Consider the following 26,447-nt stretch of genomic DNA (forward strand, 5'->3'; position numbering starts at 1 on the left):
TGCAGGCCAGAGATTGGAATATTCCTTTCCATGGATGCCATGTTTTCGGAAAAGTCATTCAGAAAGATTCCATTCAACAAAAAACTCCTCATGTTAACGTGGGACATTGAAAGGTGGAAAAAAGAGAAAAAAGGAACCTTGACGGTCCAGATGGCTTCCAACGTTCCTGGCATGACAAGGAGATCCACCTGAGATGTTTGGCACAGTGAAGGGGGGGGGGTCATTCACTTGAACACCTGAGCTTCAAGCGGGCATCCCTCATGAGCGAGGGCCCTGGTCTGTGTGGTAACAGCCGGGTTCTTCAACAGGCCAACGCTGCAGTTCCCAATGCTTGCTTGACCAATGACTTCTTCAGGGAGAAGAACATCACTTTTGGACCATCGCATCTTCCCCTGATTGACATCCCATAGAGAACATTTGGGGATGGGTGGCAAGGGAAATTTATAAAAATGGCCATCGGTTCCAGACAGTCGATGCCTTTGGTGAAGCCATCTTCACCACTTGGGCCAATGTTCCCAGTAGCCTCCTGGGAACACTCCCATCCAGCATGGCCAAAGAACAAGCATCAGTCAGGAGGGAGAGCATCTTGAAGGTATCCCAGTGAAGAGTGGAGATGATGAATTGCGTGAGTGCGAAGGTGAGGAGAAGAGAGAGGCGGAGCCTCCAAGCAGCAGCTCAACTCAACACATGAGAACAGAAGCTGATGGAGACCACTGTGGAGGATCACCAGCAGACCAGCTCTCAGCTCCACTATCAGATGGTGAGCACACTGATGATGGAAAAACACCTGTCTTATGAAAAGACACATGAGGTGTCACACAGGAGAGAAACCTTTCATGTGTTCAGCGTGTGATTAAGGTTTCGGACTTCCTCGCGGTAAGCAAAGACACGAGAACGCACGTGATGAGAAACCTTATGCCTGTTCCGTTTGTGGTAAAGATTTTGCACGAAATGAACATTTGACAGCACACGCGAGAATACACACACGATGAGAAACCTTTTCCCTGTCCCGTCTGCAGTACAGATTCCATCCAAAAAAGAATTTGGAGGACACGTGAAAAGAACCGTTTGTCTGTTGGGTGGGTGGTGGCGTCTTTGGAGAAAACGAAAGAGTGAAGGCACACGTGATGTGTGTGATGAAAGCTTCTCTTCTAAGTTGCAGGTAATCAACAAAAGTGCTGGCAGTAACTGACGCTGCATCAAGTGTGACGTCATAGCGGTGTGTGATACACGTGCCCTGTGATTGGCTGCTGACCAGTCCAGGATTGACCTGTTTGTGTTTGATTTGTTATTATTCATTGTTTTTTTTGGGGGGGGGGGGGTGATTTATTTTATAGCCAATTATTCTTACACATTCGTCATGATTATGTCATTAAGTCATTATGAATATGTGTGGGAAAACCCAATAAAATCTAAACTGTTTCTGTAAAATAAAGACCAAAGTAACTAAAGTACTAAGTACTAAGTACTAAGTACTGAAGGCATTCATGAAAGGAAATCCAAGAGGCTACCACGCACACTGCGCATGCGTCAGTGGCCATGATGGACAACTCCAATTTTCGATAAGTTTGCAACGAAATGATTGAAAAAGTCCGAAAGACAACGAGGGCGTGGCCATGTTTGTCTTTCTTTTGTCGAGTTTCCATATTCCACGCAAGCGAGTCGACATCGTTAATCGCTGTTCAGGAAGTCTCGTCGTCGCCGTGCGGCTTCCCCGGCTAGCTTAGCATGCTAGCTGCTAACAAAGAGACACGGAAGTGATCAACATCGCCAAGCAGAGACCGAGTGTGAGTGTAAAGTGTCGGGATCGTGTGAAAACGCGTCAAGTCCAAACGCTGAGAGGTTGGTGAATCGTCGAAGAAGTATTTGTAGTGTTGGAAAGAACCATAGCAGAGTACGAGGAGGAACTTTCTAGAACAAAAGAGAAGGAGCGACAACGTCAACTACTGGACGCCGTCTTCAGGAAGCATCGGGTTGTGTCACACAGAGCAGGTTTGTTCTTCGTTTGATCAGAATTATCGTCGTTATCGCTCACATTATCCCGAACTATTTCTATCTAGTTATATTTGGTTGTGTATTCACCCATACGACGTACAGCAGAGTGTCCGCACCTTTCACCCTGCGAGCTACTTTGAAAAGGATCGAATCCCAGTGATTTACCTCCAACAATACACAGATACTTGTAGTATCGGTAGATAGAAAGAGGAGTACTCGGGTACATTGTACTATAACTAAAGATGTGGCCTGCCGCCCATTACTGCTAATGTTCATGTCTATGTATTCATGTCTTATCTCCTTGTCTTATGTTCATGTCTTATGTTCATGTCTATGTATTCACGTCTTATCTCCTTGTCTTATGTTCATGTCTATGTATTCACGTCTTATCTCCTTGTCTTATGTTCATGTCTATGTATTCACGTCTTATCTCCTTGTCTTATGTTCATGTCTATGTATTCACGTCTTATCTCCTTGTCTTATGTTCATGTCTATGTATTCATGTCTTATCTCCTTGTCTTATGTTCATGTCTTATGTTCATGTCTATGTATTCACGTCTTATCTCCTTGTCTTATGTTCATGTCTTATGTTCATGTCTATGTATTCACGTCTTATCTCCTTGTCTTATGTTCATGTCTTATGTTCATGTCTATGTATTCACGTCTTATCTCCTTGTCTTATGTTCATGTCTTATCTCCTTGTCTTATGTTCATGTCTTATGTTCATGTCTATGTATTCACGTCTTATCTCCTTGTCTTATGTTCATGTCTATGTATTCACGTCTTATCTCCTTGTCTTATGTTCATGTGTTATCTCCTTGTCTTATGTTCATGTCTTATCTCCTTGTCTTATGTTCATGTCTTATGTTCATGTCTATGTATTCATGTCTTATCTCCTTGTCTTATGTTCATGTCTTATGTTCATGTCTGTGTATTCATGTATTATCTCCTTGTCTTATGTTCATGTCTGTGTATTCATGTATTATCTCCTTGTCTTATGTTCATGTCTTTTGTTCATGTATATGTTTGTGTCTCATCTCCATGTCTTATGTTTGTCTTATGTTCATGTTTATGGATTCATGTATATGTTTGTGTCTTACATTTGTGTATAGGTTCACGTCTATGTAGCAATGTCTATGTTTGTGTCTATTGTATTAATGTCTGTTTGTGTCTTATGTTTGTGTCTATGTTTGTGTCTTATGTTTGTGTCCTATGTTAGTTGATTGGAAGATAGGCAGTTAAAAAAGTTTGTTGTATTTCCTGAGCTCGGCGAGTCCCAACCAAAGCAAAGCAATACGACACGAGTGGAATCGGTAAAAGAGAAGGAAGGTCAAAGGAAAGATCTTTTTGTTAGGGAAGGAAATAAGTGATGAACCTGCTTGTCACACAAAGGGAGGGGGGGGCGTGGCCATGGCTGGAATGAGCGTTTAGGACGGCCAGCGGGAATAGGTGCACTGTGGAAGATCTGGAAAGCTTTGTGTGCGGGTCATGGTGTCTAGCTTCTCTGAAGGGGCCCCCATACGAAGGCTGGATGAGGATCATGGGGCCCCCATACGAAGGCTGGATGAGGATCATGGGGCCCCCATACGAAGGCTGGATGAGGATCATGGGGCCCCCATACGAAGGCTGGATGAGGATCATGGGGCCCCTTTAAAAAGGATTGGCGTTTCCATTCTTCCACACGGCGCGTACGTCATTCAGGCCGCTGTGTTCCTCAATGGAACGGTGGAGAACAACGTCGGCCATGATGCGTGAGAGATGGTTGGCGTCTGCTGTCGTTTTAAGCATGTCAATCAGGACTTTAACACGACTCTGTCCTTTAGCCCAAAGCAATCAATATCAGTTTGGGGGCCCGAGGCCCTTGCCTGTGTTTGCCTGATGTCAAGTCCGCCCCTGGGGGGCTGATGAAAAGATGAAGGCTACACAGCAAGCCAACCGCCAACAGATAAGCAGACAGACATGGCGGCCATACTGATACTGGGAACTAATGACCATGACGTCCATAGCGTTTAACATGTAATACGTGCAATGACTCACGCAGCAGCAAAGCATGATGGGAAGCAGGAAGTGCTCCCAGCGACGCGAGCGTATGTTTTAACGTCTCGATAGTCTGATGCTCTTGTTAGAGTTTGACCTTCCTGCTCTGCACGCCAATGACGCAAACACCGGAGGTGATTATGTCGGCCATTCCAGCGGCTTCGTTTTCTCACAACTTCCGGGAGCTCACATGGATGAGTGCCTTTCAGCATGTGCTGGACCCTTCGGACCCCTACTGGTACATGACGTGACTTGCCATGTTGGACCACCACCTCGTCCAACAAATACCACACACCTTCTTCAACAAGTCGTGGTAGAGCATGTTTTCAATGCACTACTGTCAGGTCCAAGCACCTTGACAATGAAAAGGAAGAAAGAAGGCAACGGTTATCAATTTTACTCGCGAGGAGAACGGTTGAGATGTACTTGGCATACAATCTCCAACCGCTCTCAGTACACTCTCCGTTGCCTCCCTTTTTATTCTGGTGGGGTCTTCCAGAAGTTACAAGTTCACAGGGAAGTGGCTGTTGCAATGTGATGTGATCAAGCTTACACAAGCAAACAGTTGATAGCATTGACATGTATGATGAGAATACAATTGGTGGGCTTCGTCGTGCCTCAGATGTTCTTTGCTTCCTCTTCACAATCTTGAGTGTCTTGAAGTCTTTTTTTCCACACGGACACTCATCCGAAGGTCAGCAGGATACAGGGCACATACATATAATATTTAAATGTGTTCACAGTCAAATATACGATAACTTCAGTGAACATTAACCTATCAAATACACCCCCCCCAGCCCTGAGCTCAGGGAACATCTCTCATTGGCTCATGCCTTTCCTAGGTAAGCAATTACATTTATGAAGGAGTAATCCCCTTTCTGAGAAGGTATCTAGTAACTCTAAATAATTGCTTTTTGTAAAGTCAATAATGTCACCTGAAGTAGTGGCAAAATGGAGTGTACCCCCCAGCTGACAAGCATTTCATCCTTACAGGCACCCCCTGTTACGCAACTCCCAAGTGTCTTGCTGTGTGCAGTGGTGGTCAGTGAAGAACATCTTCCCCCTGAGCAGCTGGAGCTCTGGGATGGAGCAGAACAAGCCACAGCCCCCCCACATCAAGGAGGAAGAGGAGGAGCCACATCCCCCCCACATCAAGGAGGAAGAGGAGGAGCCCCAGCCCCCCCACATTAAAGAGGAAGAGGAGGAGCACAGCATCAGCCAGGAGGGAGAGCATCCGGAAGGACCGGAGGAGTTCCCAGTGATGGGTGTCATTGTGAAGAGTGAAGATGATGAAGACGACGGTGAAGGTGAGGAGAAGAGAGAGGCGGAGCCTCCAACAGAAGCTGATGGAGACCACTGTGGAGGATCACCAGCAGACAAGCTCTTAGCTCCACTATCAGATAGTGAGCACACGACGTCACACTCTCCTGACACTGATGATGATGATGATGAAGACTCTACAGCTGATATGACATGTCACCCTGACAACACACGCTTGAAATGCCACCACTGCGACAAGAGCTTCAGCGACCGCAGCAATCTGAGGAGACACATGCGACTACACACGGGAGAGAAACCATTCATGTGCTCAGTGTGCAATAAAAGATTCTCCCAGAAGGCACATTTGACAGCACACACGCCAATGCACACAGGAGAGAAACCTTTTGTCTGTTCTGTGTGTGGTATCGGTTTTGGACTCAACCATCGTTTGCGAACGCACATGAGGATACACACCGGAGAGAAACCTTTCACCTGTTCAGTGTGTGGTACAGGTTTTGCACGAAATGAACATTTGATAACACATATGAGAATACACACCGGAGAGAAACCTTTTACCTGTTCAGTTTGTGGTACAGGTTTTGTACAAAATCAGAATTTGAAAAGACACATGAGAATCCACACTGATGAGAAACCGTTGATACCACACACAAGGATGCGCACTGGAGAAAAAACGTTCACATGTGCAGTATGTGGTATCGGGTTTGGACGAAATTATCATTTGAAAACACACATGAGAATACACACTGGAGAGAGACCTTTCGCCTGTTCATTCTGTGGTCTCGGCTTTGGACAAAACCAAAACTTGAAAGCACACATGCGAATACACACTGGAGAGAAACCTTTTGCCTGCTCCGTCTGTGGTGTAGGTTTTGTTCAAAATCAGAATTTGAAAAGGCACATGAGAATACACACTGGTGAGAAACCTTTTGCCTGCTCCATCTGTGGTGTGAGTTTTGGACAGAATCAACAGTTGAAAACACACATGAGAAAACATACTGAGGAGAAGCAGATGTCTGTTCAGTCTGCAGCAAAAGCCTTCTAGACCCAACAACACTGGAGAGCAAGTGTGGACTTGCAGTGTGATGAACATTGTCTACACACGTTGGAGAGCTAGTGTTGACTTGCAGTGTGATGAACATTGTCTACACACGTTGGAGAGCTAGTGTTGACTTGCAGTGTGATGAACATTGTCTACACAGGCTGGAGAGCTAGTGTTGACTTGCAGTGTGATGAACATGGTCTACACAGGCTGGAGAGCTAGTGTTTATTTGCAGTGTGATGAACATGGTCTACACAGGCTGGAGAGCTAGTGTTTATTTGCAGTGTGATGAACATGGTCTACACAGGCTGGAGAGCTAGTGTTTATTTGCAGTGTGATGAACATGGTCTACACAGGCTGGAGAGCTAGTGTTTATTTGCAGTGTGATGAACATTGTCTACTGAGTGTGAGGTTAGCAGTCATGAGTGCCATGAGCCTGTAACAATGTTAATATGCTCCTACCACTTAAAGGTACAGGATGTGATTGGCTGTGGTTGGCTGGCGACTCGTAGCTGGCCCAAGTCAGCTAGGATAGGCTCCAGCCGTGTTGGAAATGCGTGTATGTCATGTCTTTGAAGTACAATAAAAATAGAAGAGCAGATGTGACGAGTGTTGGGTTTATTTCATGAAATATTTCATGAAGTTGCGCCAAGAGGAGGTGGCGTTGAGTCCCTAAAATGTGGAGCCGCCATGAAGAAACATCTGCAAGAGGCTGGATGAGGCAGCAGGACTCTTCTTGCTGGTTGAAGGTGTTTCATCTTGAATCCAGTTCTATCGTTACAGGTGCTTTCTAACACCAGGAATTGTTATTGTTGGGGTTTAACACGGACGTCTAAAAAGTGACGGAAAGGAAATTCAGACTTCCCGCATACGGATGAATTTGCCAGTGATGAATAAAGAGACCCGGTCGGGGGACACTTTGACCTCATACGATGAGGAAGCACAAAGGTCCTCCCTTGTCATAGCCGCCCCAGACAGTGCCTGTGGAGAGTGAGAAGGGCTAGCATGCTAACCATGCTACGCCCGACAAGCATGCCACCACCACACCTAATATTACCGCTTTAGGCTCCTAAATGCACCACCACAAATGAAGCCACGGTCTTCCACCGTGTGTCACAAACAGGAAGTGATCATCTCTCTGATCAGCTGGTAAACCTCAATGGCGACACTTGGATCAGGAGTTACATTGGACCTATATTATTTAGGAGATAGCAAGTCCACACGGTGATTACATTTCTGCTGGCAAACGTCAACCAGTAGCGGATGTTGTGTTGAAGCTTCCAAGTAAGGGCTTGGCATTCGTTGGGCGTCTGACACAACGTGTTCACTCACATTCCAAGCAGGGCACGCAAGTGAAGGGGTCCCGTTTATGTATGGAGGATCAATATAGTTCTTTTCCAGATATGGACACATCCACGATCCATCCATCTTCTATACCGCTCATCCTCACTGGATTAACCACGGAGTAACCCGACCAGACACCCGAGACGACACACGGAGAAGACCTTCGTGTGCCCGGCGTTTAATTAAAGATTTTCCTCCAAGGCGAATCTGGCGTCGCACACAGAAAGACAGACTGGAGAGAAACCATTTACTTGTTCTGTGTGTGGTGTTGGTTTTGGACATAATCATAGTTTGACAACACACATGAGAATACACACCAAGGAGAAACCTTTTACCTGTTCAGTGTGCTCAGTTCAATTGGTTTTGGGCAAAAGAATAATTTGAAAAGGCACATGAGAATACACGCGCTTGAGAAACCATTTGCCTGTTCAGTGTGTGGTGTAGAAAAAATTGTAAAAAATTGTACAAAATGGCTATTTGAAAATACACATGAGGTAAACCCCGGAGAGAAACCTTTTACTTGTTCTGTGTGTGGCGTTGGCTTTGGGCAAAAACAGAATCTGCTCCTGGGAGCAGCAGCACGTGAGACTTGAACTTCCTACCAACATCACGTGCAGCACATGTGACGCCATTGCTGCTGGCGGCCCGCAGAGGGTGGAGCCAAACATCAAAGGCAAATGGATCCAGTTCACACGTGACTGGTGAGAACACGTGGTACGGAAACCGCATGGCTGGATGGTCTGTCCAATAAAAACAGAAAAGGCTGAGTCGGTTTTAATTCATCAAGGCTAAGTTGTTAGCACTTAGCCTGGCTAGCAAGCCAGCCTATTTGTGTTTGCTCATGCCTTTTTTTCTACTTGATTTCTGAAAGAGAAAAAAAACAATGTGGGGGGACATGCTGCGCATGCGTCAGCGGCCATGTTGGACTATTGTACCAATTTCGGTAAGTTTGCAAGGAAATGATTGGTGGAAGAAGCAAGACGGCGAGAGCGTGGCCGCGTTTGTTTTCTCTCCCCTCCACATTCCACACAAGCGAGGAGTCGACACCCTTCATTCGCGTGAAGACAAAACCTACCCCAGCGTCACTCTGGAGCACCGGGCTAGCTTAGCTTGCTAGCTGCTAACAGAGAGTCGCGGAAGATCGTGTGAAAATGTGTCAGGTCCAAATCCTGAGAGCGTTGGTGAATCAGCGACTAACTGCGGCTGTTGAAGAAATATTTGTAGTGTTGGAAAGAACCATAGCAGAGTACGAGGAGGAACTTTCTAGAACAAAAGAGGAGAACGAGCGACAACGTCAACTACTGGACGCCGTCTTCAGGAAGCACAGAGCAGGTTGGTTCTTATTATTTTGTCATAATCATCACTCACAAATTTGTGAGTGTTATTTGTCCTACGTGTATACGTGTATACATTTAGTTTGATGCTTGATGCTAAATACTTTATAAATCCTAAATGTCTCTTTACACGTGCCCTTTATTGTTTAGCGTTAATTAAGCCATCGGATGTCATTAACATCTGAATGACTATTTCAAAAGCAACGTAGAAATGTACGGCTTGTATGTAAATGACGGCTGTTGAAGGACTGTGGTGTATTAGTAGTATTATTCGTATTATTAGTAATATTAGTATTGTTAGTGAGAGCATATTGAAATCCACATGCTATGTAGCATTCTGGCCACTAGGTGGCAGCCATTGACGGGACTTGCCTTACATGACATGACCTCAAGCTGCAGGAAGTCAGACATGACAGTTATCCTCCGATTCTGTGCGGAAGTGGTAGTTTTTGGCTTCTTGGGTTTAGAAGAAATACATGTGAGGCTAACTGGTTAGCTTGCTAGTCTGTTAGCTGTGTAACCATCAGCTGTGTGGAGTCTCTGCAGCATAAGTTATGTTATGGATGATAATATTGATGAAATATTGATATTGGTTCTCTTTCTCTGTCGTGTTGCATGCATGACAGGCATGAGGGGACTGCTATGATATGTTGTGAAATATGGAAATCCACTCTATGAAATGGATCATGGGCTTTTTGTCGATGTTGATGTTGACAGTTGGCGTCAGACGCCAAGAACCTGAAATGGTTGCTCTTTCTGCTTTGTCTCCACAAGGAACAACCAATACCAAGGGCGGGGCCGGGCAGGGGCACGCCTGATTGGTTAGCCAGTAGACGTGCGCGTTTAAGTGTTGCACAGGGACAAAGACGGCCAAGTTTGGTCTTCTTTCAATATTTCAGCTTGAAATAAAAAATGATTATATGAATATTGATTATATATATAAGGCGGGCCTCATAAAACCAGGAATTTAGTTTTTCTTGTCCAATCATATTTGTAGGAGGACACGGGCAGACCTTCATGAGGTGACCAAACGCCCTGTTTTCCCAGGACACGTCCTGTTTTCACATCCTGTCCTGTCCTGGGTTGGTTCTGGTTTTTAGACAATGATGAAAGGTTTCTTTTGACCAGTGTTGCCAGAAGTCAGGAAAAGCCAAAGAAAAAGTCACTGGTGTCCCTTCGAGGTAAAAGAGATCATCCTCTGACGCTGGAGTTGAAGTATCGTAAAATGGGGGACGTTACCTTCATCTCACCTTCCTGGAATCATTTTCATGCTGCTTTTCGAACGTTCCTCCTTTGGCACTCAGGGCCGGCAAAGCCTTCTCTGCTGGCCTACACCAGAAGCACCGACCTCCATTTCCATGCCAGTTGCAGTATTTCTACCATGAAATGATGTACTTTTCTTTTTGCCCTGTTTCTTGTCTGCAGTGCAGCAGTAGCGGATGTGGATGTAGTTTTTTTGTCCAATCAGATATCTACGTGTTGCCATGTCAACGTAAACACGGCCTTGCACGTGAAGCAGGAAAAGGCGGATGTGGATTGTCCCGCTGGGCTTGCCGTAGCCGCCCCGCCGTTCGTCGGCTCGCAGCAACAACCTGCTTGCCGCTCGGTCGTCCGTCTGATGGTTCGTGTACCGCCGCGTTGTTCGCTCCTCGTTCGGGTGTAGTCGCTTCAGGGATGCGGCAAACATTTTCCATCGTCGTTGTTTCGGACCCATTCCTTCCGGTGCGCCCAGACACGTCAAGCTAGCTTAGCTTGCTAACGGACGAGACGAGGGAAGAGGCGAGGAGGTTAGCGGCACAAGTTAGCGGCACAAGTTAGCGGCACAAGTTAGCGGCACAAGTTAGCGGCACAAGTTAGCGGCACATCAAGACAACGAGGAGGAACTTTGTCCAACCGAACGGGAGAGCGAGGAACAAGCTGGTTTCCAAGAAGCATCGAGTTGCGTCAAACAGCGCAGGTTAGTTTCGTTCCCGCTCTCGCATGTTTCGTAGTTTTTCTGTGTGGTTGTTCCTCCCTCAAAGTCCTTTGATTTGACAGCGTTGCGTCGAAACGGAAACGTTTTGTTGTGCGTGTCGTCCGGAAGAGCGGAGAGCCCCTTCTAAGTAGGAAGTCCAACATCCGGGCACTTGATGACCTTTGGGATGTAAACAAACCGGCGCCATGTTGCCTTCATGTTGTGTCCTTTTAGTAGTTGGACTTGCAGAACGGCAGCCGTGTATCAAATCCACCCGATAAACACACCGGGAATGATATTTTACTTTCAAAAGCGCCATGCGTCACTTTTGAAATATGGAGGGTCTCCTGGTTTATTTAAAAGATCATCTTTACTTTGCAGAGAAACACAAGTTGGTCAGGCTGACATGGCTGACATGACGTCACTCAAGCTGGATCTAAACTAGTACACAAACAAGTTGGACAACATTCTTGGTCCTTCTGAAAGTAGTAGTAGTACTATGAACCCGATATGGGTTATCGTGTACATTGTCATCACCCCATGCAGTAGTACTATGAACCCGATATGGGTTATCGTGTACATTGTCATCACTCCATGCAGTAGTACTATGAACCCGATATGGGTTATCGTGTACATTGTCATCACTCCATGCAGTAGTACTATGAACCCGATATGGGTTATCGTGTACATTGTCATCACCCCATGCAGTAGTACTATGAACCCGATATGGGTTATCGTGTACATTGTCATCACCCCATGCAGTAGTACTATGAACCCGATATGGGTTATCGTGTACATTGTCATCACTCCATGCAGTAGTACTATGAACCCGATATGGGTTATCGTGTACATTGTCATCACTCCATGCAGTAGTACTATGAACCCGATATGGGTTATCGTGTACATTGTCATCACCCTATGCAGTAATACTACATACGAGTACAGCTCCGTGCCCGGCACGCCGGCCGCCATCAGGACGTCCAGATAATATTCCAAGAGAGTGTCATGTCTAAGAGTACGTGTGGCAACCCTCAGGCGGCTTTTTAATCGCAACATTTGGCTTTTTTTTACAGGCACACAAACGGCGTACATGGAGGACGTCAGACCCGCAGGAAGCCCCGCCCAAGAAGAGCGGGAGGAGCCCCAGCCCCGCCACATCAAAGATGAAGAGGAGGAGCGCAGCATCGGTTGGGAGGGGTTCGAAGAGCCGGACGCGTCCCCAGTGATTCGTGTCGTTGTGAAGAGTGAAGATGATGAAGATGAAGGTCAAGGTGAGGAGACGAGAGGGGCGGAGCCTCGGAGCAGCAGCTCAGAAGCCGACGGAGACCACCGCACAGGAGGACGAACGGACTCGGCCGCGCTGTCGGATAGCGACGACGCCACGTCCCACTCTCCTGACTCTGATGACGAAGACGCTAAAAGATGTCCGCCCGACACGACGCGCTTGAACTGCTCTCAGTGTGACAAAAGCTTTGTGAACAAGAGAAACCTGAAGCGACACATGAGATCTCACACGGGTGAAAAAACCTTCATCTGCTCGTTTTGCGGTCAAGGCTTCTACGAGAACGCACATCTGGTAATACACACCAGAATACACACTGGCGAGAAACCATTTCCCTGCTCAGTCTGCAGCACCAGCTTTCGTGTCCGTCCGCTATTGATTAAGCACATGAGGACGCACACCGGAGAGAAACCATTTTCCTGCTCTGTGTGCGGCCGAAGGTTTGCTCAGAAGGGACAACTGATAACGCACACGCAAACGCACACGGGCGAGAAACCTTTTGCTTGCTCGCTGTGCGGTCAGCGATTCTCTCGGAAGGGCAATTTGAGAACGCACACGACGACGCACACCGGAGAGAGACCGTTTTCCTGCTCGGTCTGCAGCACAAGCTTCCGAGTTCAGTCGGGTTTGGTCCAACACATGAAAACACACACCGGGGAGAAACCTTTTGCCTGCTCCGTTTGTGGCAAACGATTTGCTCAGAATACAAATTTGATAACGCACACCAGATCGCACACTGGGGAAAAACCTTACACCTGCTCCATGTGCAGCGCAAGCTTTAGTTATCATTCGTCCCTGAATAATCACATGAGGACGCACGCTCCCGAGCGCGTCTTGTTGCCGAGCGCGTCTAGCTGCAGCGTGGAGGACGTGAATGGATGACCCACACGGTGGTGTGGTGAATTGAAGCCCCACGATGAGTCGCTAGTAGCATGATACAATATGCTGTAGTCTTCGTTTCTTTATCATGAATAATCTTTACGGATGGAAATATGTTCACGTTTTATTTATTGGTTTGGTGAAAAGAAAAATGGCAATGTATGGAAAAATAAATGAAGAGTTCGGTGCTCAAAGGCGTCCCTGACATCATTCATCAACGCTGCTTAAGGAAATGATGTTCTGCAATGTTCCAGTTTTGAAAGCAAACAGGAAGTGAGTAAAATGACGTTCCTCGTTGATGGAGCTAGCCATGACGAGCTAGCTCTCGCAGCTTTGTTTCAGGAAGTGACATCATCAGGTTTACACCTCTCCGCTGAAGCAGAGTAAACCAACGCTTCTCCAGGTAGATGCTGGACTTGGTTCAGCATAGCTTTCATCCAAATAGTACAACGTGTTGCTGCTGGATGTTCATAGTATCCCAGTGCTACTGTAACACAAAGCAAGTGCAGAGAAGGAGAAACAGATGGACGGCCACCTCAAGTGTTCTTCTTGGCATTGACGACTGCTATGGAGGGACGCCTTTCCCGGAAGCGCTAGGCTAGGAAGTACGGTATAAACGCATTTTGGAAAAGGATGCTACAGACAGAAAGAAAAGAACGTCAAAGTTGCCCCAGAAAAGAGCAAGTCATGTCTTGCTTACATAATATCTTCTATACACCATTCCACGATAGCGACAAGACTGTAAAGCTGGAGACACGATCTAATCATCTTCTCTGGTACGTTTACTGTGGGGGTGAAGATTGATCCTTGACGTACAGCCTCAAATACCATCAAGCTATAAAAAACCCGCTCATTAAGAATTTAGAGTAAAGGAAGGCAACTCCGGAGTCATTCTGGTTTTGAAGGTCATCTCCATGTCTTCTGGCTTGAGGTCTCCATTTCTTTTCCAAATGTTTCTCCTCTCTTTTGTCCTCACAAACTATTGACGCGTCGCTCCAATCTCGGCTAACGCGACCGTCTCCGACACCGCCATGTTTCTTTGCCTGAGTGATCGTACTCCATCAGCGGCCAAGCTCCACCGGAGTCCAGACGTTCTTCAAACCCAGGAAGGAGAGCCGCCATTGGACGCCAATATATGAACATATGTGTATTAACAGGGGCTCCATGCCTCACAGCTAGGAGACCCAAGTTCAATTCCACCCTCAGCCATCTCTGTGTGGAGTTTGCATGTTATCCCAGTGCATGCGTGGCTTTTCTCCGGGTACCCCCCCCCAATCCACAACCATGTTAGCCTCATTGCCCCCCCCCCCCCCCAAATTGTCCATAGGTATGAATGTGAGTGTGAATGGTTGTTTGTCTATATGTGCCCTGGGATTGGCTGGCCACCAGTCCAGGGTGGACCCCGCCTCTCACCTGAAGACAGCTGGGATAGGCTCCAGCCCGCCCACGACCCTTGTGAGGATAAGCGGTAGAAAATGAATGAATGAATGAATGAATGAATGAATGAATGAATGAATGAATGAATGAATGCGTCGTGAGGAGCCTGCTGATGGTAAAATGAGTTGAAAATATCTCCGTTCCGGTCAGAAGCGCTTTATTTTGAAATCACGTTCACGGGAAGTGAACGGTATGTGTGGATCCAGGCTTGATCGTACACTGGCCTGCTCATTACGTTTCCACAATGTTTGATAGTCCCTTTGCCATAATAATTATAATAATAATAATATAATTATAATAATAATAATTGATATCACCCGCCTAAATCAGTTTGTCGTATAGTTCGGTGCTTCATACGACAAAGAGCGCTACCCGACATAGTTTGTCGCAGTGGAGTTGCCGTAGCTAATCCGCAACACATCCGGTTTCTGCAGCACAACGATCGCGGTGGAGCTCCGCGTTATTACGTTTCATTGTCGCATTTATTGTTAACTGGAGCCATCATCTTTTATAGAACCAAGTAAACATCGGCAGCTAAAACCCCGGTGCCAGGATCAAATCCTGTCAGCGCACTTTGAAGTTTCACAAGCCAGCCTCGCTTGTTAGCGGCTAACAAAGAGACCCGGAAGTTAGCAACGCGTCGCTTAGCAAAGATCAAGCGTTGAGTGTCAAGTTTTCGATTGTGTGAAATATATCAAATACTAATACGGAGAACCCAACTGCGACCGTTGAGGGAAAGTTTCTGGTGTCAGAACCATAGCAGAGTACGAGGAGGAACTTTCTCCAACAAAAGAGGAGAACGAGCGACAACGTCAACTACTGGACGCCGTTTTCAGGAAGCAGGAAGTTGTGTTGCACAGAGCAGGTTTGTTTACTTTTTACTATCACGTTTTTATTTGACCATCATCAGTTATTCTAACAAAAACTCTTTTATTGGCAGCACGAGGTTGATCCTTATTTTATATTGTTATTTTCACCCCAATTTGAATCAAAACAGAAATGTTTTTGTTGATAAGGAATATTTTAATCGTTTTAACGTCGTTTACAGTCACTCGAAAATGGAAGACGTTGTTGGGATCAGTTCCTGTGAAGTCGCCCGTGAGCAGCAGGACTGGACCTCCAGGGTGGAGCCCCCCCACATGAAAGAGGAGGAGGAGGGGCCCCAGCCCCCCCACATTAAAGAGGAAGAGGAGGAGCACAGCATCAGCCAGGAGGGGGAGCATCCGGAAGGACCGGAGGAGTTCCCAGCGATCGGTGTCATTGTGAAGAGTGAAGATGATGAGGAGGAAGGTGAGGAGAAGAGAGAGGCGGAGCCTCCAACAGAAGCTGATGGAGACCACTGTGGAGGATCACCAGCAGACAAGCTCTTAGCTCCACTATCAGATAGTGAGCACACGACGTCACACTCTCCTGACACTGATGATGATGATGATGAAGACTCTACAGCTGATATGACATGTCACCCTGACAACACAAGCTTGAAATGCCACCACTGCGACAAGAGCTTCGGCCACAAAAAGAACCTGAAAAGGCACATGAGATACCACACAGGAGAGAAACCTTTCATCTGCTCATTCTGCGGTCAGGGATTCTATGAGAAGGCACATTTGATAACACACACAAGGATACACACGGGAGAGAAACCTTTTTCCTGCTCGGTCTGCAATCGAATTTTTTGCGACCGTTCCGCATGGGTGGTTCACCAGAGAACACACACAGGAGAGAAACCTTTTGCCTGCTCAATCTGCGGTAAAAGATTCCCTCGTAGGGAAAACCTGAGAACACACACAAGAACGCACACCGGAGAGAAACCTTTCACCTGCTTGGTCTGCAGAACGAGCTTTACTGTCCGTTCGACACTGGTCCAGCACATGAGAACGCACACTGGGGAGAAACCTTTTGCCTGCTCAGTGTGCGGTGTGGGGTTTTCTCAAAACACGCATTTAAAAAATCACATGAGAACGCACACCGGAGAAAAACCTTTTAGCTGCTCAGTCTGTGATCAGAGTTTCTCCGTTAAAGCCAGTTTGATGTCGCACATGAGAACACACGCTGGACACACGTGACGTGGTCACGCCTCCATATTTGTTCACTCTTAGCAGTGCTTTCATGTGAAAAATAATTTAATCGCTCGGACAAACCAGTGTCGAATGAGCGGCCAATCGTGGATCGGTCAGCAGTCAAACCAATCAGTGAAAGAAATGTCGGTGACGGCACGATCCCGTGTAGCCATGACATGTCCTTTGTATGCCAACTGCGATCCAGGTCAGGTGTGATGATGTGACTCGCCGCTTTGTGGTCTTGTCTACGAGTTTGTCCTGCAATGAGAATAAAAGGCGTGGCAGCCTAACAGCCTTCACGTGGTGCTCATGTTCCTCGTCTGAACTCCTCCAGCACGCGACGCATGAACTCCTGTTTTGGTCCACGAGTAGGCACCATCAAACTGTCTCAGGTAGGTAGGACGTTCGGAGAACGTTTGAACGAAGTTTGCTGCTTTGGGGTTCTTCGATATTTACGTCAGATGTTGCTGTCGGGTCCCATCGCTTTCGTCTTTGGGAAAGGTGTGGTTCGCCATCGGACTGCTCCTGGGCGCTTGGGAGCGGTCGCTCTCGGAGGTTCTTTATTCATGGCTGTGTTCCTCCACACCTGGAGGATTCCAGGATGCTTTACTCCTGGCAGGATGCAGGACGGATGGTAGCGCCCACCCTTTCTTCTCTGGACGAGCCCCAAGCAATCAGAAAGGGGATTCCTGAGAGAATGGGTCCACCCCAGTCTTGAGGAGTCCAGTCCCTGTAGCTTTTGTCCCTGGTGTCTTCTTGACACCAGGGACATCTTCCAAAGTCTTGGACTCTGTGTGAGCAGATGCACTCACACCTGCTTCCAGAGCGTCGCACTGGTGGTCCCCATCCCATCCCTGGTGGCCCCCATACGTGTTGGTCCCCATCCCTGGTAGTCCCATCCCTGGAGGTCCCTATCCCTGATGGTCCCCATCCCTGTTGGACTTTCTTGGGCACCCTGAAGCCTGCACAAGGAGCAGGCCGTGGCCGAGCAGCATCCAGGTCTGAGGCAGCCGAGACCCCGCTGCACTGTCCCCAGGAACCGCTTCCTCGCCGCAGGACCTGTCGGTGGGACTGAGGAGGTTCTCTGAGTATCCTTTCCACCGACCTCCAACATCTCCATCAAGGTCAGCACACCATCCCCACCACACGGTGCTTCCCCCTCCTCAATCTCTTCAGAGCTGTCTGGAAGTCAGCTTGACCCCAGCCCCCACCCCGGGGAACACGGTCAGAGCTCTGCTGGACGTGGGACCTCCGATGGGAGACTCCGCCAGGCGTCCCCAGTGGCCCCTCGCCATATGAGGGCTGACCGGCGTCCTCCCCCACTGACGGCGCCAACTCATCACCAGGTAGTGATCGGTTGACAGCTCCGCCCCCTCCCCCAAGTGTGACAGGAGGCTCCTCCCACCGCAGAGAGGCGACATTAAACGTCGAGCAAGCCTACGTTTGTCTACTCCAAGTGTGGGGCAAGTGTACTCTGGGGCAAGTGACCGGTCTCTCCAGGTGGGACGGCACGGCTGTGTCATTGTTGCAAGGCGTGTTCAGGGAAAAGGGAACATCAGGATACGTTCAAGGTCAATGCTACTTTTTATTTGTTTATTCATCCATTCTCGGCCAGTGAGTGTCCATCAGTTGCTCTGTTATCGACTGCAAAGCCGTGATAAGGAATCACCAACATATCAGAGATTGACATATCACAGCATATGATAGCAGGCCACAAACAACAGCATGTTAAAATATCCCCAACTTCATCTCATCCATTTGGGCAGCCAATAGGAATACAACTCAGAAGTCACGTGACTCTACCGTAACGTATTCCGTTACACAATTTCAATTAGTACGAACAGAACAAACCTGCTCTGTGCAACACAACTTCCTGATTCCTGAAAACGGCGTCCAGTAGTTGACGTTGTCGCTCGTTCTCCTCTTTTGTTGGAGAAAGTTCCTCCTCGTACTCTGCTATGGACGATTACGGCTCAATCAACACTGAAAAAAAGTGATGTGATTTATTTCATCGATTTATTGATCCTTGCATTTTTATGACATTCTTTGAAATATTTTTTTATTCTCAAATTGAGTAGCACCAACTGCCACTCAGCTGTTCCACGATGTACTAAGTGGCATAGTTCCCCAACTGCGTTTGGGGCCCGACGCCACCCAGGCCACGCCGACAGCCATCATGTCACACGGCGAGTATGGAACAGGAAGACACACGGCCAACGTTACTGCGCATTGTGCGTTTTCATGTGGCGAACCAGCGCGGAACGAACCGGAAAAGGTTTGCTGCACACCGAGCAGGGAAAGGGTTTCTCTCCGGTGTGGGTTCTCGTGTGGATGATCAAGCTTCCCTTCTGAGTGAATCTTTTGCCACAAACTGAGCAAGCAAAGGGTTTCTCCCCAGTGTGCGTTCGCATGTGTCTCACCATGACCGAGTGCACCCCAAAGTTGGTGTTGCAGACAGAGCAGGTAAAGGGTTTCTCCCCAGTGTGCGTTCGCATGTGTTTTGTCATGACCGAGTGCACCCCAAAGCTGGCGTTGCAGACGATGCAGGTGAAAGGTTTCTCCCCGGTGTGCGTCCTGGTGTGTGTTCTCAAGTGGGACTTTTGAGAGAAGTTTTTACCACAAATTGAGCAAGTAAAAGGTTTCTCTCCCGTGTGCGTTCTCATGTGTTGGGTCAGTACTTTGTTGTGACTGAAATGTGCCGTGCACACTGAACAAGAATATGGTTTCTCTCCGGTGTGCGCTCTCGTGTGTATTGTCAGATTTCCCTTGTGGGCGAATGCTTTACCGCAAACTGAGCAGATGTACGGTTTCTCTCCCGTGTGACTTCTCATGTGTCTCCTCCGATTGCTGCGGTCGCTGAAGCTCTTGTCGCAGTGGTGGCATTTCAAGCGTGTGTTGTCAGGGTGACATGTCATATCAGCTGTAGAGTCTTCATCATCATCATCATCAGTGTCAGGAGAGTGTGACGTCGTGTGCTCACTATCTGATAGTGGAGCTAAGAGCTTGTCTGCTGGTGATCCTCCACAGTGGTCTCCATCAGCTTCTGTTGGAGGCTCCGCCTCTCTCTTCTCCTCACCTTCACCATCGTCTTCATCATCTTCACTCTTCACAATGACACCGATCACTGGGAACTCCTCCGGTCCTTCCGGATGCTCTCCCTCCTGGCTGATGCTGTGCTCCTCCTCTTCCTCTTTAATGTGGGGGGGCCGGGGCCCCTCCTGTTCCTCTTTAAGGTGGGGATGCCGGGGCTCCGCCTCTTCCTCTTTAATGTGGGGGGGCCGGGGCTCCTCCTCCTCCTCATTAACGTGGGGGGGATGCCGGGGCTCCCCCTCTTCCTTTTTAACATGGGGGGGCCGAGGCACCTCCTCTTCCTTTTTAACGTGGGGGGGCCGGGGCTCCTCGTGCTCCATCCTGGAGCTCCACTCCTGCCTCAGGGGGGAGTCCTTCACCAACGTCTGCAGGACAGAAGAGGAGAAACAAAGACTTTGTTGAGGAGTTGATGAGATGAACCAGATTGAATCTTCTGCATCGAGCAGCCCGACTGGGGGGGTCGTGCCCTCCCAGCACATATCCAGTCGTGGTACTGGTTGCCATTACAGAGCGTTCAAGAAGATACGTGATGATAAAAGGATGAGATGTAAAAGGATGCTCCTTTTAGGAATAATGATGATGATGATGTTTCTGATTCATAACACGTGACCGAGTGGTGAGCAAGTTGGACAGATGGGACAGGATCCGGGACAAGAGGAATCCAAAATGGAGGATGGTGACAGGTGACGTGTTTTATTCTGTCCACAAGGGGGCGCTTGACTATTGTAGCGGGCGAGGCGGAGAGCGGATAGAGTCGCTATTTGGACAAAAAACCCGCCAACCTCTATTGCACAGTCGCATTTTCTTGACGTCATCCGTGCGCCCACTCTCCAGGCATGACCAATCAACTTCCACCAAATTAAACAGTTCCACTGTCACTGTTGGGAACTATCCTTTTCCTCATCATTGGGATTCGGCATCCGGAATATGATTATGAATATTTTATATGAATTATTATAAATATGATTAATTAATATAAATATGATTATAAATAAATTAATATAAATAAATAAATACGATTACGAATATATTTTTAAAATATTTTATATGAATATGTTTATGATTATGAATATGATTATGAATGTTTGTTCATATGATTATGAATATGATCATGAATGTTTATTCATATGATTATGAATATGATTATAAATGTTTATTCATATGATTATGAATATGTTTGAATATGGTTATGAATATGTTTATGTTGTGAATATGTTATGTTTGTGAATATGATTGTGGATATGATTATGAATGTTTATATGATTCTGAATACAATTATGAATGTTTATGAATGTGATTGTGAAGATGTTTGTGAATATGATTATGAATGTTTATGAATATGACTATGAATGTTTATGAATATGATTGTGGATATGATTATATGACTATGATTATGTTTATGAATATGATTGTTATTATGTTTGTGAATGATTATGAATATGTTTGTGAATATGTTTATGCATATTGTATACGATACATATTGTATGCATATTGTGGCAACTCCGTCATCGGGAAAAAGCGGACGCCCCACCGACCAGGAGCCTCAGGTGGGAAGTGTGCACTCACCGTTCGGGGCGGGGTGGGGGAACATCCGGGGACTGGCACAGTTAACCTCCACACGAGACTACGTGGGAGTAACTTGTACCTTCTTCCCCGATATTCCATGACAACCGGCCTTGGAGGAGAAACAAAAGTAAGAAGCAACAAACCTGCTCCGTGGGGCTTCGTGAAAACGTCGCCGCTCCTTCTGAAGTCCACAGCCCGACGCTTGACGAGCACCTCTGCTGTCTGCTCGGCGATGTGTTGCTAACGGCCCGTCTCTGTTAGCAGCTAACAAGCTAAGCTAGCCTGAGAAGCGCACGAGGCGGAAGGGGGCGTGTCGTGTCGGTGTCCGTCCAACCAACAGCCGTCGGTGGAAGCTACGTTGGTTGTTGCTCATCTGAAATGGGATTTTATGGACGCTTTAGCGACCTAGCTAAGGCCGTACTACAAATAGACTCGTTCCGTAGTGACGTCACACCACGGCTTCTTCTTTTTCTTCTCCGTTGAACCACAGGAGTGCAATACCGCCCCCCTGCGGATAAGACTCATCCCGATGGCCAACAGTGTGGGTCCTCCGCTGCATAAACACAGAAGACACTTGGAGATCCACAGATAAAGAAATAGACTACAATGGAATAAAACCTAAACCCAAACAAAGCAGTGCACCCCAAAGCTGGCGTTGCAGACGGTTTCTCCCCGGTGTGCGTCCTGGTGGGGGTTCTCAAGTTTTTACCACAAATTGAGCAAGTAAAAGGTTAGCGTTAACGCCAGTTGCTTTAGACCTGACATGTCGTTAACACTCCTAGAATGGCCTGCGGAAATATGGTGGCTAAAGTCTATATTGAGCATATTCAACATGGCCGCATACAATGTCCATCACTGTGTGTAACACAATCTTCTACTTGTGCTTCTACCATCGAAGGGAATAAAACTAAGAAAACTTGTGTTGTCATTTTTAGTTTGTCAAGTTGCAAACAACAAGAAAGGCTGAAAAGCTGCTGTGTTGTTAGCCTGGTTAGCTAGCCAAGCTTTCCCTCTCAGCTAGAGCGAGTTTACACCGGATGTGTTGACGTTCGACCTGTTTGACCACACTTGGTAGTTCTAGGGTGTAATGACACCTCCGAGCCTGAAGGAGGCAGTAGCGCAGTATAAAGGACTAGCGGCGTATTGCCGGAAGTAGCAGGGCAAGGCTGGTGTGGCATGCTAGCTGCTAACAAACAGACGCGGAAGCGATCAACATCGCTGACCAGAGACCGAGTGTGAGTGTAAAGTGTCGGGATCGTGTGAAAATGTGTCAGGTCCAAATCCTGAGAGCGTTGGTGAATCAGCGACTAACTGCGGCTGTTGAAGAAATATTTGTAGTGTTGGAAAGAACCATAGCAGAGTACGAGGAGGAACTTTCTAGAACAAAAGAGGAGAACGAGCGACAACGTCAACTACTGGACGCCGTTTTCAGGAAGCAGGAAGTTGTGTTGCAGAGAGCAGGTTTGTTTACTTTCCTTTTCAGCCGTGCAAGCGGTAGACATTTGGTGGTTACTTCCGGGGCTGAGGCCCTGATAGTCCGACACAGCAACAGTCTGGAGGTCAAGGCCGGGCTGCTGGTGTGGAGCTAGCGTGTTTCTGCTTCGGGTGTGTTCAAGTGTCGGAGGTGTCTGGCGTTCCTTATCACAAGATCCAATCTTCGGTATCGACCAGGTTGAACCAAGTCTCTTTGCATTTTGCAACTTGTGTGTTATTCTCACAGCAATGGCCGCCACCAGGGGGCGTCATCACGTCTAACGTCTAGCTGGCATCGAGCTCGTTTTCAAGATCTCTTTGCTACCAAGGCCATCAAACTTAATTGGACTTTGTCTGTAAATAATAAAGTAGCATGCAACCAGTGGTGGACCAGAGGTTGGGGGGGGTCTTAGCGAGCATAGTTGGCTTTGGGACTCCTGAAGCAGGCCGTGCGGCGTACGATGTTGTGACATCCGACCCCTCAGTTTCCTGGCCACGCTGGGGGGAACTCGACCATCCTTTGACACAGGAAGTCTGAGGGCACACATGAAGACCTCACGGTGGCTGAGGTGTCTGAGCGCCGAGGGTGGACGGCTTTGGCCCTGAATTCCTCAAAGCCTTTGATGTTGTGGGACTGTCCCAGTTGGCACATCTCCAACATGCATAGACGTCGGGAACGCCACCTCTGGATTGGTAGACCGGCTTGATGGTCTCCCTTTTCCAGAAGGTCTCTTCCAGCGTGCCGGGGAGAAGAATGTTAGTCCAACCTTGGCATCATGGAACACCGGACCAGTTCCACACCCTTACTACGGTACTGCGGGGTGAACGGGGTCCACACGTGCTTTGGGACTTGGGTCACTCGTGGTGCTGTGTCCCGGTCCTTGGGGGATGCCCAATGCCCCGTTTGATGGAGCAAAGCTGGACTACAGTTTGTTTGTCTTCTTGTGTCCTGCAGACGCCAGCAGAGGACACCCTCGAGAGGAGTGGAGCGTCACGGTGGACCAGGAGGACCCACAGCCCCCCCACATTAAAGAGGAATGGGAGGAGCCACAGCCCCCCCACATTAAGGAAGAATGGGAGGAGCCACAGCCCCCCCTCATTAAAGAGGAAGCGAAGGCTCACCGTCAGGAGGGAGAACGTCTTGAAGGACTTGAGCTGTTTCTCAGGATCGGGGTCCCTGAAGATGATGAAGATGACGGTGAAGGTGAGGAGAAGAGAGAGGCGGAGCCTCCAAGCAGCAGCTCATCTCAACACATGACAACAGAAGCTGATGGAGACCACTGTGGAGGATCACCAGCAGACAAGCTCCCAGCTCCTGATGGAAGGTCTGCATCTGACATGGCGTCTGACCCCCCTGGCCCCTCCTACTGGAAATGCGCCTACTGTGACAAGAGCTTCCACCACCGCGGCAGCCTGCAGAGACACATGAGGAACCACACAGGAGAAAAAGGCTTCATCTGCTCGGTGTGTGGAAAAGGGTTCTCTCTGAAGGCCTACTTGATAGCACACACAAGAACGCACACTGGAGAGAAACCGTTCACATGCTCGGTGTGCGGTAAAAGATTTTCTCAGAAGGCTCATTTGAGAACGCATGCTAAAATACACACCAGAGAGAAACCGTCTTCCTGTTCCGTGAGTGGTATGGCTTTTATACAAAATGGAGACTTGAGAAGACAAACCACAGGACTCGCTGGAGGGAAACCTTCCTAGCCCGACCATTCAGGTTGCGGTTCTAACGCTATCTGATGCCACTTCTTTAAGATATGCCTTTATTCGTCCCTCAGTGGGGAAATTTGCATTGCACAGCAGCAAGAGTACAGAGTCAGTTAAGCAGTACAAAATACACAATATAGAAAAATAAACAATATAAACAACCCAAGTATTAACAGAAATCAACAGTTTTTCCCAGAGTTATATACAATACAGTATGTAGATAATATGAAAGGAGATGAGATATATGACCAGTCTATACACTGAGATCCTGTTAGAGAGTTAATATGAGGCATTATGGAAATACTTCACATAGAACTTAGTATATTGCATTAGAGCCCTTAATATTGCACATGGGGGTTGATCAGATATTGCACAGTGAATGGGGTCTGGAGTAACTATACTGACTAAAAGCAAGTATTACACAGATGTACATAGCGGTGTACAAGTCTATTGGGAGCGGTGCTGGTTGTACAGCCTGACAGCTGCAGGAAGAAAAGACCTGCGATATCGCTCCTTCACACACTTGGGGTGAAGCAGTCTATCGCTGAAGGAGCTCTCTAGTGCTGTCAAAGTGTCCTGCAGGGGGTGGGAGTCGTTCTCCAACATGGATGTTAGCCTAGCCAACATCCTCCTCTCTCCCACCACCCCCACTGGGTCAAGGGGGCGACCCAGGGCAGAGCTGGCCTTCCTGATGATCTTATCCAGTCTCTTCCTATCCGCAGCCGAAATGCTGCTGCCCCAGCAGACCACTCCCTGGAAAATGGCTGAAGCCACAACAGAGTCAGAGAACGTCTTGAGGAGTGCCCCTTGCACTCCAAAAGACCTCAGTCTCCTGAGCAGATAGAGTCTGCTCATGCCCTTCCTGTAAAGTGCTTCCGTGTGATGAGTCCAGTCCAGTCTACTGTTGAGATGAACACCCAGGTACTTGTAAGATGTCACCATCTCAATGTCCATTCCCTGAATGTCCATTCCCTGAATGTCCATTCCCTGAATGTCCATTCCCTGAATGTCCATTCCCTGAATGTCCATTCCCTGAATGTCCATTCCCTGAATGTCCATTCCCTGAATGTCCACTGGTGTTGGCGGAGAGTGGATGCGCCTGCGGAAATCCACCACCAGCTCTCTGGTTTTCCCCGTGTTGATTTGGAGGCAGTTCCGCTGGCACCAATCCACAAAGTCCCGTGTCAGTCCTCTGTACTCCAAGTCGTCCCCATCTGTGATGAGGCCAACGATTGCAGAGTCGTCAGAGAACTTCTGCAGGTGGCAGGTTGGTGTGTTGCAGGAGAAGAGGCGGGGCCATAAACACTGGGGGGGCTGAAATGAGGGCGCTAACTGGCGCATGCGCCTTATCAAACCCCCCCCCCCTCTTGGTTATGATGACAGACGGCAGCATCGTGGTGTGTCCCGCAGAGTCTGACTCTTTTGGAACCACGTCCTCCTCGGAAGCGCACTTCCTCCACGCCAGGAGACCACAGCCTGATGCTAAATCCCAACGATGCCTTTAAACGCACGTGCCGCGTACAGGAAGTGGCCATGCTGATGGCTCAGTTAGCTACGATGCTGATCAGCACAAAATATGTCGATGCTGAAAACCGTGAATTCAAGTTGAAAAGCTGGGTGGCGTTGGCAGGCCTGGGGGCGGGGCTTGTTTTACTTTCACTTCATGTGGAGCTGTTGCTACGTACAAATATACAAAAGTGTGTCCTGTCATGGATCTCCTTGTCATTAATGTTGATCATCTGGCAGCCCTTGGAGAAACATTGACTCATCTTGTTTCGTGTGAAATGTCCAACCATAAAGTTTAGGGTGTGGTACAGGCTTGGTCCAGATCACTTTTCAATAAACACACCAAAACACACTGGTGAGAAAGCTGTGTGTGTGTCTGTGTGTGTGTGTCTGTGTGTGTGTGTGTGTGGTGACAAGCTATGGCCAACTTGGCCCGAGAGACTCCACAGTTTAGCGT

The 26,447-nt window shown here is 47.9% G+C and overlaps 4 protein-coding genes across 6 annotated transcripts; 3 read left to right on the top strand and 1 right to left on the bottom strand.

Annotated features, from left to right (window-relative positions):
* The first annotated feature begins 1,542 nt into the window (after nucleotides 1–1,542).
* LOC131139716 (uncharacterized) lies at nucleotides 1,543–6,944 on the top strand. Its single transcript, XM_058089577.2, has 2 exons — nucleotides 1,543–1,992; nucleotides 5,026–6,944. The coding sequence occupies exon 2, from the start codon at nucleotides 5,117–5,119 to the stop codon at nucleotides 6,353–6,355; it is 1,239 nt and encodes a 412-aa protein (XP_057945560.2). The 5' UTR covers nucleotides 1,543–1,992; nucleotides 5,026–5,116; the 3' UTR covers nucleotides 6,356–6,944.
* Nucleotides 6,945–8,586: 1,642 nt separating this feature from the next.
* Nucleotides 8,587–13,699, top strand: LOC131139719 (uncharacterized). 3 transcript variants are annotated; one of them, XM_058089581.2, is made up of 2 exons: nucleotides 8,587–9,028; nucleotides 12,058–13,699. In XM_058089581.2, the coding sequence occupies exons 1-2, from the start codon at nucleotides 8,848–8,850 to the stop codon at nucleotides 13,146–13,148; spliced, it is 1,272 nt and encodes a 423-aa protein (XP_057945564.2). In that variant the 5' UTR covers nucleotides 8,587–8,847; the 3' UTR covers nucleotides 13,149–13,699. The 3 variants fall into 3 exon arrangements, with proteins under 3 accessions (XP_057945564.2, XP_057945565.2, XP_057945566.2); XM_058089582.2 differs by lacking the exon at nucleotides 8,587–9,028 and adding an exon at nucleotides 10,043–10,394; XM_058089583.2 differs by lacking the exon at nucleotides 8,587–9,028 and adding an exon at nucleotides 10,664–10,987.
* On the top strand, nucleotides 13,378–26,333 carry LOC131139722 (uncharacterized). Its single transcript, XM_078795826.1, has 11 exons — nucleotides 13,378–13,418; nucleotides 15,335–15,451; nucleotides 15,631–16,644; nucleotides 16,977–17,034; nucleotides 17,104–17,276; nucleotides 17,409–17,531; nucleotides 17,604–17,707; nucleotides 17,819–17,988; nucleotides 19,097–19,196; nucleotides 22,496–22,759; nucleotides 23,727–26,333. Exons 1-11 carry the CDS (start codon nucleotides 13,378–13,380, stop codon nucleotides 24,479–24,481), a joined length of 2,919 nt encoding a protein of 972 aa, XP_078651952.1. The 3' UTR covers nucleotides 24,482–26,333.
* Nucleotides 18,123–21,926, bottom strand: LOC131139727 (uncharacterized). Its single transcript, XM_058089598.2, has 2 exons — nucleotides 21,442–21,926; nucleotides 18,123–20,097 (listed from the first exon to the last, which is right to left on the bottom strand). Exon 2 carries the CDS (start codon nucleotides 20,050–20,052, stop codon nucleotides 18,862–18,864), a length of 1,191 nt encoding a protein of 396 aa, XP_057945581.2. The 5' UTR covers nucleotides 20,053–20,097; nucleotides 21,442–21,926; the 3' UTR covers nucleotides 18,123–18,861.
* Nucleotides 26,334–26,447: the final 114 nt, after the last annotated feature.

This window comes from Doryrhamphus excisus, linkage group LG13 (genome assembly GCF_037039965.1).
Source record: "Doryrhamphus excisus strain RoL-2023G ecotype Guam linkage group LG13, RoL_Dexc_Guam_v1.1, whole genome shotgun sequence".
NCBI lineage: Eukaryota > Metazoa > Chordata > Actinopteri > Syngnathiformes > Syngnathidae > Doryrhamphus > Doryrhamphus excisus.